Genomic DNA, 15,420 nt, shown 5'->3' with positions numbered 1-15,420 from the left:
CGACTCCTGAGAAAACAACACTATTGTTATCACTAATTTACTCAACAGTCCAATCAGACACTTTCACTCACTTTCTAATACTTAAAATTTATCAGCAGCCAATTCGGTTTCAGCTTTTGTATCTCCTCAAAACCGGTACAAAGAATCAACATTTTGAATTTAATTGTAGTTTTAATGAAATACTTTCTAATTGGATTATTACCTCTGCCAAGCAATGTGAAAAATCCAAAAATGTCCTATCTCACTTCATTGGCAAAATTTCAATATCTTGGTTTGTAATTGACCAACCACTGATCTACCTGTGAGTCAGACACTTTGGGGCCGAGTCACATATCGGGTCCAAATAATCACAGTCTCTGTCCTGCTGGCCTTCATAGGCAAATGTGTTTGTATATCGCATTTCATGCACAAGGCAATTCAATGTGCTTTACATGATCAAAAAGTGCAACAGAAAACATCCATCCATCCATTTTCAGAATTGCTTGTTCATGGCACAGACTGTCCCTCAGCTGAAGTTTGGCCTCTCTGGGGAACTGTAATTTGAGATGAAGGGCTGGTTTCTTTACCAGACTTCCCATTTCCTCCAAGAAGGCAAGAATGGCCACAAAGTAGTGACTGTTGATCTCTTTCAGAAAGTAGGTGAAAGGTGTTCATCATGAGAAGCTTCTGCTACCACAATCTGGTAAGTGACACTCTACTTTGTAGTTGTAATGCTCCCTTTCCTAAGTCTTTTATTCTCTTAGAGTAATAGATGACATCATTCAGTCGGTCTGCCCTACTCATTGATCACAGATGAATCAATCCCAACCCATGCACTCAGCTATACTAGGAGACACCGTGGCTGAATCTATCAACATTACAAGTTCCTGTCAAATCTGTGCTGCAGCAGGTTAATCATCTGCAGGTTATCTCGTACTTAGTACTTGAGCGTGGAGTTTGGAGTCTGCCCTCCCCTCAGATAAAACATAATAGGAGAAGCCTCCACGTGCCTTGCTTTTCTTTTTGGCCCCTGGGTGCCTCTTCAGCCGGCTTTCTGTGTCCATCTGATGAATCTGGCTGTAGAACGGGGACACACAATGCTGGCTCTTGCTGTGCTCATGCTTTGTGCTGCCACATCTGTCTCGGTGTCTGCTAAAGGTGAGTGAATGGGCTGTTTTGAACTATTCTTAAATTATCAGACAGTTTCATTGTCCAATGAAGATTTGATTATCCATTAGGTTCAAGAAGATGGTTTAAAGGTGATGGTGAGAAGAATTTGACGTTAATTTGCGACTTTCTTGATGTTCAAGTTTTAATGTTAAAATAAATTAATATCTTTTTTTGGGCTGTTCGGAAAAATGTGATAATTCATTTTTTTGATAGAGCTTTTTAAAATAAGCTTTCGTCACAAAATGGTTAAAAAAAATTGTTCTTTTGGAAACTAACTAAGTTTGTGTGCCGATCTAAAGTTTACTGCTGATTTGTTTTTTACAATGAGGAGTTTCATACATTTAAATGAATGAATGCAGCACATTCATTAATGCCAGTAGTGTTTACACTCAATCAATGTACTGTAATTTGCTTTTTCATGAGTTGCTTTTTGACTAATTTGTTGTTGAAAGGAAACAGAGCAGGTATTTAGTTTTTGTCCTGATAACGTTCATACTACTCAGGAACCATTGATGAAATCAAGGACTGACACGTCAGTCAGACGCCTCTCTTGGCTTACAGCCATATCTCCCTATAGGCCGGTCATTAATAGAGATTTCAGTCCTCAGTGGTTTAAACACACCCAGATGATTGGCCATGAGTGTATCACCTTAGCTCTTCATTTCAGTTTCCTTTTTTAAAATGTCTCTTCAGGTAAAGGGCTTGAAAAAAACTGCAAAGTCAATTTGTCCTGGTTTCAATTTGATTTGATTAATTTCATTTTACATTACTTTCTGTATCTGTGGTAAATAAAGAGAATATCCTTGATAGGATATACTGTATATATAAAGGATTGTCTGAGATCAGAAGTAAACAACAACACAAACCTGCATTATTATTACCGTACTTTTTTGATTTTTGCTATAGGCGTTTATAACCACCTGGTAGGTGCTCAAATTATTTTTTCAGTATAAATGCACTAAAAATAAGATTTTCATGCTGCATTAATCTTCCAAATCTGCACAAACAACACAAACTTGTAATGAAAGGTGAAAAGAAGCTTTTTGTTCATATGAGAGGGAACCTTATACCTATTCAGCTGCTGCTGACTGTGGCTGTGTTTCCTGTGTTTCTTCAGGTGTTGCTGCTGGACCCCGACTGAACAACAACCAGCTGTACAAATTCAGCTACACCACTGAAGTCCTGCTAAACAAAGCCAGAGGGTCAAAAGAGGGCAGCACTGGCTCCAGGATCTCCTGTGAAGTGGACGTCAATCTGGTTTGGAGAGACCCGAACAACGACGACGAGCAACTGGTTCAACTGGCGGTAAATGTGCTGATGATACGATGAGACTAACATTGTAGAAAACTTGTCAAAATATAAGTGTTTCTTGTCATCAGATCTCAAACCTGAGGATTGAACATCCATCTCAGAGCGCAGGGAAGAACAACATCCTTGAAGGAACCACCACTGAGGGCCTTTTGGGGAAAACCAACTCAGCTGCTGTGACTAAACCTTTCTTTTTGCATCTGAGAAATGGAAAGGTAAGACAGTTATGACTGCTTCTGTGTTATAGTATTACAGTCTTTTACTTTCATGTTTTTTGTTTTGTTTGACTGATCACAGTCGTCACAGCAAGCATGTGAAATACTTTCAGTGTTTGTACTCTACTTCCAGCACTGTTTTCCTTTAACGTGAGTTCTTCCTCTTCATCTCCTTCGTAAACACTGTCCATCGTCATCTCCTCCACAAGTCTGTGGTCTTTCTCTGTTAATCTTAATCTTGTTTTATACGTGGACTATCTCTCCTCTGCTCATGGCTTCATACCATCGATCTTCATGTGTGTTTGTAGCTATATTTGAACTAACTGCCATGTTTGTGTTAGATTTCTGTCCAAGTGCATGTGTCTCTGCATTTAGATTTGAGCTATAAGAACTATAAGTAAGCCATTGTTTGCATAGATAAACTGATAGATAGATAGATAAATCGAACCAAAGGGTTGGCGGTTCAAATCCCGCTCTATCCCAGTCTTTGTTGTTGTAGTAAGAAGGGCCGTAGGCACAATTTGGTCAGTATGCCACAGCTGTGGCTACAACGTAGCTTACCACCACCAGTATGACTGGTGTGAATGAATAACGATGAATGAATAAATAGTGATGACAATCTATCTATCTATCTATCTATCTATCTATCTATCTATCTATCTATCTATCTATCTATCTATCTATCTATCTATAATCTAGCAATGTGATTGATATCTTATGACAACTTGTACAACCGTTTTGCTTGTAAAGACTTATGCAATCAGACTGTTCAACAGAGACCTGCTACCAAAGAATTTGCAAACTTGTTCAAAGAAATGAGAAACAGTTTTTTTGATATGCACAAGTGACACAGTGATGAAAATATTAAACAGGTTGAGAATTTTATTTCTTATCTGAACAAGTTCTGATGAAATACGGCCGGGCCCTCAGAACGTTTCCACTCCGAATAGCACGGACCACGTTCCAGTGAATTTAGTCAAATGACTCGGTTCCACCGAGTAAAACAAATAAAATTGTGTACACAACAACAACAACAACAACAACAACAAGAAAAAGAAAATGAGTGGCGTTTTGAGTCCAGTAGCCGGGCCTAAAAATGTACCAACATGACTGAGGAAAAACTGTAATGAAGCGTTCCATGTTCACAGCTTTAATGTGACTTCCTGCAGACCTGGTTTGGTGCTGTGCTGAGGGTGATGTGACCTCTGGTATTGTTGGATTATTTATACTCATGGCAAGCTGTGGCAGGAATATTACGGAGTGCCAGTGGGCAGACTATTTATGGTGGTCCTCTCTGATTTTGTGGTTGGGTGCCACAAATAACTCACATACTGTGTTGGAGACACTGTGGGATGATGTCATAGACTACTTTACATGCTTTTGATGGCAGAGGTTATTACTGAGAGAGCTGTTTGCTGTGTGATATGATACTTTTTAGAACTGGTTCTGTCTCGGCTGACAAATCAACGCGCCTTCGGATTCCTTACTTTAGGCAACTTGAATCCAAATAATGCAAATGCATGCAGTGGTTTGGTAAATACAGATTACTGTGAATATTGAGTGCGCATGAAAAAGTTAGACAGCTTTATGGTTTTATGGTTCAGGATGAGGTTGAAGGTTGTACACTAAGAATGGTATAGCAATCCCTCAGTTCTATTATCTAAGGGTGGGATTTGCACATCTTTGTTTCTACGAATGTGTTGATACTAAAGTATGCCCCATTTGTTTTAGAGCCGCACTTCAAAGAAAAACACGTACAGTATTCCTTAATACGAGCTTCAGATTGTCTTGAAGTGTGAATGTAAAATGCAACAGGTGGCAAATTATAAGAGCGAGCTGCTGCAGCGATGTTTGTTTCCTTCGTTTTTCACCTGTGGTTACGTTCCTTTGATTATATTAATTATTCTAATATCCTGTTGTAGACCAAAGCCTTTTATTCTTACTGGAAAGAGCCAGCAATCATCAAGAATCTTAAAAGAGGCCTGGCCAGCTTACTGCAAGTGCAGCTTCACACGGGGAAGGTTATAGAGGTAAACTGCACTTTCGCATTTATTTATATCATGTTTACAGTGCACGTAACCACCCAACAAACCTGATATTTGCCTGTCTGCAGAATGATGTGTCTGGAAGGTGTTTGATCGAGTACAAGGCAGTTAAAGGTCAAATAACAAGAACCAAAAGACTGGAGACGTGTAGGACGGCAGAGACTGGGTTTACTACACACAGTAAGGTGAGTGAGAAATGGAGCTTGGATCAGGCCTTAAGATAGAAAGGCAGGTTCCACTCATACATGTAATCTTTGGATTACATGTATTTCCTGTTAATCTAGTCTAGTTTCAGATGATCACTTTTACAACAAGTGAGCAAACCAAGTTAAGAGGTACTGTATCTACAATCTGTTAGAACTTTTGAGATATGCTGCTAACAAACACCCACATTCACAGACAGATGCCAGTGAAAACACTACCTCTTTGGCAGAGGTAAATGTTGAAGTCGACTGAATCTGTGATATATTTATTGGTCACAAAAACGTAATGCATTTATATAGGTCTACACAAGTCATGACAACACTTTAGCATTTCAAAACAAATTTACATTGCCAGTCACGGTCACCCATTCACACAATGTGGTGGTCAAATTCTTCTATTTCTATTTTTAAAAAGTCATCATCGTAGATGTACATTTTTCTTTGGAGGGGGATTTCTAGTTTTAACAGGTATGAAAGAAAGAACAACATTATTTGTAAAATTAACTTCTACCAAACAGTAAAGGTTTCGGCCTGGGCAAGCATACCGCATACAGAAAAAGACACAAATATTAGGAAACCTGTGCAAATCAAGCCCTATAACAGCTCATAATTATTAACACCAGCTTTACCTTTATTTCCCGTCTTTGTCTCTCAGGTTCTTGGTGTGAGCAGGAAGTCCAGCTCAGTTACAGTTTTCAAACTTGACGATGGCTTCATCCATTCAGCCGTGGCTGAGGAAACGCACTGGGTTTCTGTCAATGCTCGCAGGTCGACGGCTGCTAAAGTGTTGTCCAGGTCAGGCGTCCCTTCATTAAGATTCAGTTTGTAATCTGATTACTTTGCAGGCTTGATTAGCGTTTGTTTCTGTCACAGGCAAACCCTAACACTGATCGGTACAGAGGCAGGACCATTAGAAGCTGCTGGGAAAGATGCTGCAGGAGTGGTGAAGTCAACTGATGATAAATTGGCAGCTGTTGGTATAGTGGCAGAAAAGGTCAAACCCAAGTGCAAAAGCTGTCCATCAGTGAGTAGCACTAACTCTTCACCTTTACACACCTGTGAAGTTTACTATTGGCCTTATTTCACAGCTCAGCCGCAGCTCGTGTTTTGACGTGAAACGAACGCATAATCACTCAAGCATAAAGACAACATGGAAAACATGAAAAGTTCTAAATTTTCAATTCTTTTGAGAAAAAAATTGTTTTTTTGAGATGCAAATTATCTAGTGAGTTCATTTTTCTTCATAATGTTAAATATATGTATTTTTAACACATTTATTTGTTTTCAAAAACAGTTAATTAAACATGTACATGACTTCTTCTCTACTCGTCATTGAGTTTTTATTAATATTTTATGACAAGATCATGTTCCTCAGTTACTGGTAATTACTGGTAATATTCCTATAGGAACAAGGAATAGAGCATAGAGCTTAGAAAGGCTTTAATAAAGGTTTCTTTGAGACAGTAGTGAAGGGATATGTGTATTTTTGGAGTGTAATTAGTGACTGAAGACGATCCCATTTCCCCTGTCTTCCCCCTCAGCTCTTTGAGCACTGGCAGGCTGAACAGAAGCGGCTGGAGCCAACCGGCCTGGCCAAAGCCGCGGCTCCTCGTAGTTTCCTGGCTCTCATTCAAAGCATTAGGAAAGCATCCAAGGAGGAGATCCTCAAAGTGCTGAAGAGTGCCAGCAAGACATCTCTGTAAGCGGCCTACTCTGTAGTCATTGTCCTTTTATTCATAGGAATGATCGAAAGAGAAACTGTGAATATCGTCTGATCCAGTCTTTTTCCTCGTCTTCAGACCTCAGGTTGTGGACGCTGTCACTTCCTCACAGACAGTTGCCTCCTTGGATGCCATGCTTCAGTTCCTCAACTTTACCGATGCCAAAGGTTTTGTTCTACAGGAGAGGTTCCTCTACGCATGTGGCTTTGCCTCACATCCCAATGAGAGAATGCTTCAGGTTCTTCTGGTGAGAACCGAGTGAATCCGAAGCCGTTTCTTTCCCTCTCCACCAGCTGAGATGTACTCGCTCTGAAAGGAGATTCATTATTGTATTGTTTGCAGCTGTGATGAAAGCTTCCCGTCCCAATCACTCCCAATGCGGTGACACATACATTATGACACACTCAAGCAGTATCGACAAAAAAACGTTTTTTTCATCCATCCTATGGAACTGCAACAATAGATAAACACAAATGTTTCAAAAAATGCTCACAAATGTACCAGAGAGAACATCCACACACAAAGTCCATGGTTTCAACCCACATTCTCACAGTGTGTTTTAACGTAGTAAATGCCATCTCAGTCTCTTCCTATCAATTATGTGAATGATACACATTCAACAAAACCTATCCAGTACTTGAGGCCATAGGAGATGCTATAAGATGACATGGATAACACACAGACAGTCAATAGACACTCTATCCCACATCATAATTACAGAATTCAGCTATACCCCATAATTCAAGAAAATCACAGTATACTCCCAAATGATATGGGAGAACATGCAAATCCCACATTGAACATGCACTAACCATCACACCAGCAACTTCAGAATTGAAAGCTCTGACGTAATCTTTTGGTGCCAAAATTCCTGATTAGATTATCATTCTAGTTTGGAGTTTTCCAACAAATCCATTTGAAGCAGATCAGGTTCTTCTCCAATCGTGTTCACTGAATTTTAATGTGAAATATTTTTCTTTATAGGATATTTCCAAAGGAAAAATCGGCAGTACTGACATCAAAGAGTCTGTGGTGATCATTATGGGAGCTCTGGTGCACAAGCTCTGTCAAAAAGGACAATGCAATGTACCGGTGAGTGTTTGATGTTACGGCACAAATTAACTTCTGTCTCAGGGATCAGACAATGTGTGAAACCAAACCTGGTTTATTGATGATTTCCTGCTCACGTTCACCCCTCAGACAGTGGTCGAGGTGAAGAAGATGATTTTAGAAGTTCCTTACAGCACAGAGGATGATTCTGAAGTTCAGATGTATCTCCTGGCGTTGAAGAACTCACTGCTTCCTGAGGCCATTCCCATCTTTACCAAATATGCTGAGTCAAAGTTGGGAGCATACTCCACCATCGCCCTCACAGCCCTGCAGAGATACGATGTCGGCCTAATTACCAGCGAGGTAATCTATTGTGCAGTCCAGCAGTCATTTCACTGCTGAATGGAGGCAGACAGGTGAACGTCTTCTGTTGATCTTCAGGTTAAGGAGGCGGTAAACAGGGTTTACCACCAAAATCTACGCATCTATGAAAAGAATGTCCGAGCTGCTGCTGCTGATGTCATCCTAAGCAGCAATCCTTCATACATGGAGACCAAAAACCTGCTTCTGTCCATCGGACACCTGCCACGCGAGATGAACAAGTACATGCTGTCCAAGATCCAAGACATCCTTCGCTTCAACATGCCCGCCAGGTTAGAAAAAAAACAAAGTTTGCACATGTGGTTATGTTACACAGGTCTAAGTCACTGTTTGTGCAATAAAATGATTTATTCATTTATTTTTTTTATTTATTTATTTTTTTTTTTAGCAAAATCTTGCGGCAGGTGATGAAGGACATGATATCTCAAAACTATGACCGATTTTCAAAAGTAGGATCGTCGTCTTCATTCTCAGGATTCATGGCACGTGAGTGGAAAACATGAAACAACCAAAACAGAAAGAAGACAATTATTTTTAAACATAATATCATTGACCTCGTCTGATCAAGCAGAGGTGTTCAAGTCATTTCTGATAAAATGCAACAGATTCCTAAATGGACTGCTTTAAAAACATATAATAAACAATCTATGCAGTCTACTTTTCACAACCAATTGTTTACTTTTTCTTTTAAATTTTTTTTATTAAAAACAAAAATGCAATTCATTTAGTAACAAATATCTGCAAATGAATACATTAAAAAAAATGGTATCACTTCATTCATTTCACTTCATGACCAATAAATCTAATCATTGATGTTCCATTTTTTTGTGTTTTCTATCTAATCTTTTATAACGTACAGCCATTCTGGATGCATTGATAGGCCATGTGCAATGTAAAATAATTTACAATAGACTTCTTCTTACAGAGTCCTCTGATGTGACCTCCACGTACAGTTTGGACATCCTTTACTCAGGATCAGGGATCCTCAGAAGGAGCAACATGAATATCTTTGGTGCTAGTAAAGGAGCAGTTCTTCATGGACTTCAGGTAGGCACTAGTTGTAGTTGTAAAAACATTATACATGATTTTTTACCTGATGTAGTGAGAACTTTACTATGATACTTTTCTTGCAGGTAGCAATCGAAGCTCAGGGTTTAGAGTCCCTGATTGCTGCAACACCAGACGAAGGTGAGGAAGACCTGGAATCTTTCGCTGGGATGTCTGCGCTGCTGTTTGACATCCAGCTTCGACCCGTCACCTTCTTCAAGGGTTACAGTGACCTCATGTCCAAGATGTTCTCCATGTCTGGAGAGCCGATGAACGTAGTGAAGGGTCTCATCCTGCTGTCTGATCATTCAGAGGTATACGTCCACACATTAGGGTCTCACTTACAAGTTCTGATTAAATATGATTTATCTAGTGCCTCTTGCTGACGTAGAGGACTATCACACTAATGCTTCTATGCAGCAAAAAATAATTACAGTCATTTTTATTACTATAAAGCAGTGTTTTTCAACCTTGGGGTCATTTGGAATTTAAATTGGGTCACCTGAAATGTCTAGGAATTGGTAAAAAAAATAAAACTAAAATAAAAAAAAAAAGTTACTGATTAAAATTACATTTCTACATTTTTTAATTATTATTCTTTTTCAAATTAACACATCACACATACACACTAGGGCTGCGCAATTAATCAAATCTTAATTGTGATCCCGATTTGGGTTGCCACGATTAAATTAACCTTATCGTCTGCAATATTTACGTTTAAAATAAACACGGGCTTTGCACTCTATAATAGTGCATTTAGTCAGTTAGCCTTTGGTACATTTTAAATTCTTGGGGTAATTGTTTTTTCATTTTTTTTAAAATTATAATTCCATTTTAAAGCTTAATTTTGCACTGTAAACTGTACACATGTTGTTTGTTTGAAAGTAATGCAATAAAAACGCAGATTTTTCAATAATATGATAAATAATTGTGATTATAATTGTGATTACAATATTGATAAAAAATAATTGGAATTATCATTTTGGCCATAATCGTGCAGCCCTAACACACACAATAATTGTATTCTATACTTAAACTTTCACAAAAATAAATGTAGTTCAAATAAAATGCAGAATAAAAAGATCTCGTCACTTGTCACAGTCTGTGCGCTAATCCTGGCTACTCTGTATTTGTGACACACTTTAATAATAAACATGATCAAAAACTAATTCGAGAAGAATAAAAAAATGTCCCTGAGGTCGGCAGAAATTTACGATATCAAAAAGGGGTCATGACCCGAAAAAGGTTAGGAACCAGTGCTATAATGCCTTGTTGGACTGACTGAATGTAAATGGCCACAGTTTGGTCTTTAAAAAAGTTGTGTTAATGAATTTGTAATTGTTGTAAAAATGTTCTCGTTGTGTGACCTTTTTTTTTTTTTCACCATCTGCAGGTCATCCAGCTGCAGTCGGGTCTGAAAGCGAGTGCAGAGTTCCAAGGCGGTTTGGCCATTGACATTTCTGGAGGCATGGAGATCAGCTTGTGGTACAGGGAGTCCAAGACCAGCGTCAACAACAGGTAGACTTCACCTAGATCAACCAGGGCACCTGCCAAGCCTTTACATAATGTGCTGTGAGGTGTCTGTGGGTCACAGGTTAAGTAAATTGGTGGAACATGATACATTATCTCATAGTAAGTTTGTGGGGCACTATGGATACAATGTGATGCAACACAGCGTTGGGTCAAAGGGCTGCTCTGATAGACAGACGACTCTTAGAAAACAATTCATGTGGCACAGTTTAGACCTTTCAGACATGCCTATGTGCTACAAATAGATATGTTGGATTTGTGTGAACTTTAGAAGGTCTATAAGTGTTGACTGATTCATCCGTTCCACCGGATCTCTGGACACGTTCCTTTATTGTGCTTTACGCCTGTCACATTTTAAGGTTTGTGAGGATTTGACGTCGCCTTTGTCAAGCTTTTTATTTCCAAACCTCACACCCCGATGTACGACTGTAGTCGGAGGAAATGGGGCACAGCCTCACACTGGTGTCAGATAGCTGTCGGCATTTGCTTATCAAAAGCGGTTTAAAGTGTAATGTCACTAAATTTAAACTTTAAGTACATGAACCAAAGGGATAGTAACACATATTCACAGACGACACTGTGGAAAAGGCAACACAGATTGGTAGATGATATGATAGAATATGGGTTTTAGATGCTTTTATGCTGTTTTTGCCTTGTGTTAACAGAACGAATGTAACATTTTATCTGGGAATAATGAATAACTGACCTTGGTTTGACAGAGGTGTAAAGAGTACTGATATATTCTACTAGAGTAGAAGTACAGTTACTTGATTGAAATCCTCAGGTAAAAGTACAAGTAAGTCATGCATAAAATACTTAAGTAAAAAGTTGCTCATGATATAAATAGTACTCAAAGTAAAAGTTACTGGTTACTTTCACCCCTTGCCCTTGTTTATTATTGGTTATAAATCTTGGCACTGTTCTCTAGCATACAGTAAACATCTCATGTATAAACTTAAAAAGGAAGAAACCAAATCTTGCACAATTGGAACTTAATTTATTTTCCACAAAGGCATTTGTATAAAATAAAAAGCTTGTCAAAATGTACCATTTTAAATAAAATAACACAAATGAATTCAATTCAAACTAAATAAAAACGTTCAGGCTCTATGAATTGCTAAATTTGTCTGTGTGACAACACAATAGTTATAAATCCCAACCTAAACCCAAGAAAGTGATCAGAAATGGCAATACTAATAACCTATGGATCATTTATTGTGTGGTAATCTCATTTGAAGTAGTTTCACAATGTCCGTTGATCATTTTAAAACAAAAACAAAAAATAATTCACCCAGTAACGGTTGGGTGTTGAAATGTAATGAATTACTTAAATTGTTTTAAAACATAATTAAGTATAAGTAAAAGCACTGATTTAGAAATATACTCAAAAAATTACAAGTGTCCATAAAAGTAACTCAATTACAGTAACGTGAGTACTTGTAATACATTACTTTCACCTCTGCAAATAGTTCATAGCATGTTCTAAGTATCAGCACACCGTCCGTAATGTTTGGTGTGGTGTCTCCAGGGGTGCACTGGTATTTACTGGCAACATTACCGTGGACATGGACTTTTTAAAGACTGGAGTGGAGGTCAGCTTTGAAACAGAGGCGTCGCTGGATTTCATCACCACCGTCCAGTTCTCTGAATACCCGTTCCTGGTGTGCATGCAGATGGACAAAACCACCTTCCCCGTCAGGTAACATTCAATTTAATCAATGCGGTGAAATATCTGCTTCGACTTCAACAAAACATAATTTTTGGGTTTGTTGCTTTGGTCTTTTAGCGACTTCGTCACCACATACGAGGGCCTGCCATCGGGCAAGAACATTGTGTCCCGTAAGAGCAACAAGTTCCTGATTCCAGGCTCAGAGTTCCCACTTCACCAGGAGAACTCCGACATGTGCAAGAAGGTTTTCGACTCCAGCTGGTAGAGACGATAGCGTGACCTATGTATATGCAGAGGGCTCATTACATTCAGGGAAAGTGAAAGACTAAAAAGAAAGAGAAATGGTGGATATTAGTTTGTTATCAAAACATGAAAAGTTTACAATTCTGTTGATATTTAAGTCACTGTAATTCAACTGTCATCAAGTGTGGCATTGTCTGTTATTTCTGTGAGAATGTATTTATGGTGAGCACATGCAGGATATATTATTTAATGTGTAACACTGCTCACTGTAGATAAAAGCCTGTAAATATCACAGATTTAAACATTTCCCTTATTATAAAACTGTGCTTTCTGACCTCTACTGATGCAGTGCCATCTTACAACACACCTGTGTTCCAAAAAGTGTAACAACGTGCTGCCCCCAGGCAATAAAGGAAGAAACACACAAAATCAATCACACAATCGATCATAAAGTCACTGACTACACATTGTTTATTTTGTAGTTCTATCCTCACAGTGGACACACTTAAATATCCAATGTCCTCACAGAATGTACATGTTAATTTTTTATTAATCAAATCAGTATTTTATTTAAAACTAATTGCTTCTACAGAGATGAGGAATGCACACAAACTTCATTCTGGGTTTAAATCCATCAGAGCTTGAATTTGGCTTTTGTACACGGCTATAATTGCTGCGTGACTGAGCTTTACATCTGCGTTGTGTTAAAAAATATATTGTAATTGAAAATAAACAAACACTGGAGACTTTTTTATTTTTATCTTCATTTTATTTATTTATTTATTTATTTATTTTTATTTTTTACAGTTTTACTCTTTCCATTAAAGTTTTAAACTGCTTATATAACCCTTTTGGTGCACCTGAGTACCAGCCTTGATCAGAAAGTATCATGTCTTATTAATGCTTCTCTAAATATCTGTGTTTACAATCTAACAGAATTTCAACACACAGATTGAGATAATGTGTTGTGGGGAGTAAATATTATGAAAAACCAAAAAAGAAAGAAAAGAAAAAAAGGAAACAAAACAAAACCAAAAAAAAAAAAAAAAAACAATATGAAAGCATGGTTTCATCAATGCGTCGAGGCCTTTTCTTTTCCTGATTCTTTTTTTTAATTTTTTTTTATCAACTTTTAGCCTTCAAATATCATGAAATATCCCTTTGTATGTGGGCGTAGCCATTTTGGAGATTTCATCCAGTCATTGTTCAAATAATATGTTAATGTCACGTATTATACTGTATTGTATTTCCAGTCCTATTGTTACTCAATGGAGAATCGAAATTTCTACCTGACAATTTGGTGCTTAGTTAGGTGAATGAAGCACTTCCCTCAATAATCACTTCTTCACATTTTGTTGAAGTTGTCGACCTCCACAAGCGTGCGTTTAAAGTGCTTTTTTTATTTGTTGCACATACAGCTTCTAAATCACCTCTCATTCCTACTAGAGAAATGTATCAATCAATCAATCAATCTTTTATTTGTATAGCGCCAAATCATAACCAATGGTATCTCAAGACACTTTACAGTAGAGCAGTCTTAAGGACGGACTCTTCATTTTATGGATACACACATATGCATATATACGTATATACACATACATATGTATCCCACACCCAACATGAATTCATTATGGCGGCAAGGAAAACCTTCTGTTAAGCAGCAGGAACCTTGTGTGGATCCCATTCCTATGATGAACAGCCATCCACGTTATGCTGTGTTGGGTGTGTGCAGAGGAAAGGGTGGAGACAGAGTTGTTGAGACTCTGTAACTCCACACTGAGGATCCCACGGACCTGCAAGACAAAAGCCAGAAGGAGTACAGGAGCAAACACACAAGGGAAGAAGCAGACATAGAGGGAGTGTTTGAGAGAGGAATGGGACCTTCTCCGGTCCCTCTCTAACCTAAATGACCTCTCTCTTAATGCCCTCTCCAACCTCTCTCCAACCGAGCATGCCAGACCCCCCCACCGGCAGTCTATGCCTATTGCATCTTAATTATGAGCTATGAGCTGGTTCCTAACTAAAAGCTTTACCAAAGAGGAATGTTTTGAGCCTAACCTTAAAGGTAGAGAGGGTTTCTGCCCCCCGAACCGTGGTTGGTAGATGGTTCCAGAGAAGTGGGGCCTGATAACTGAAAGCTCTTCCTCCTATACTACTTCTAGAGACAAATGGAACAACGAGTAGGCCAGCATTTTGAGAGCGTAGTGTTCTGGGGGGATTGTATGGCACTACAAGCTCCTTGAGATAGAGTGGTGCCTGTCCATTTAGGGCTTTATAAGTGAGAAGAAGAATCTTGAATTCTATTCTATATTTTATGGGAAGCCAATGCAGAGAGGCTAATACAGGAGTAATGTGATCTCTTCTCCTAGTTTTAGTCAGTACACGTGCTGCAGCATTTTGAACCAGCTGAAGTGTCTTAAGCGACTTGCTCGGGCAGCCTGCTAAAAGAGAATTACAATAATCCAGTCTAGAGGTAACAAAAGCATGGACTAGCTTTTCGGCGTCGCTCTGAGACATGTCTGAGAAATGTACATCTAATAGTCTTTGACTTGAGCTCTCTTTGCATTATGGGTTGTATTATGCAATTTATGGGTTGTATTATGCAATTTACAAAGAAAACTATCCAAAATATGTCTTTTTTCAATAGTAGAAAAAGATGGTTTAAAAAAAATTGCTTAAACCCAACTTGACCCAGAGTTTTAAAATGTAGTGTATTAAAAAGGTTGTGCTCAAGAGGTCATTGAACAGATAATTCAGGACATTCCAAAATATCAAAAATCTCCCAAACATATTTGAACTACAGTGTTTTTTTTTTTTTTTTTCTAGTTTTAGAATTCAGTTAAACAGCAGAGGTCACTC

The 15,420-nt window shown here is 38.4% G+C and overlaps 1 protein-coding gene across 1 annotated transcript; it reads left to right on the top strand.

The window, feature by feature from the left end:
• Window positions 1-947: 947 nt before the first annotated feature.
• Window positions 948-13,313, top strand: mttp (microsomal triglyceride transfer protein). Its single transcript, XM_028456470.1, has 18 exons — window positions 948-1,137; window positions 2,267-2,454; window positions 2,529-2,672; window positions 4,595-4,702; window positions 4,786-4,902; window positions 5,576-5,715; window positions 5,794-5,944; window positions 6,462-6,619; window positions 6,720-6,888; window positions 7,626-7,733; window positions 7,842-8,054; window positions 8,133-8,344; window positions 8,461-8,558; window positions 8,998-9,119; window positions 9,206-9,433; window positions 10,513-10,637; window positions 12,178-12,348; window positions 12,436-13,313. Exons 1-18 carry the CDS (start codon window positions 1,047-1,049, stop codon window positions 12,581-12,583), a joined length of 2,691 nt encoding a protein of 896 aa, XP_028312271.1. The 5' UTR covers window positions 948-1,046; the 3' UTR covers window positions 12,584-13,313.
• Window positions 13,314-15,420: the final 2,107 nt, after the last annotated feature.

Source organism: Gouania willdenowi, chromosome 1 (assembly GCF_900634775.1).
Source record: "Gouania willdenowi chromosome 1, fGouWil2.1, whole genome shotgun sequence".
Lineage (NCBI taxonomy): Eukaryota > Metazoa > Chordata > Actinopteri > Blenniiformes > Gobiesocidae > Gouania > Gouania willdenowi.
The sequence above is the reverse complement of the archived record's forward strand: the minus strand, read 5'-3'. Positions and strand labels throughout refer to the sequence as shown.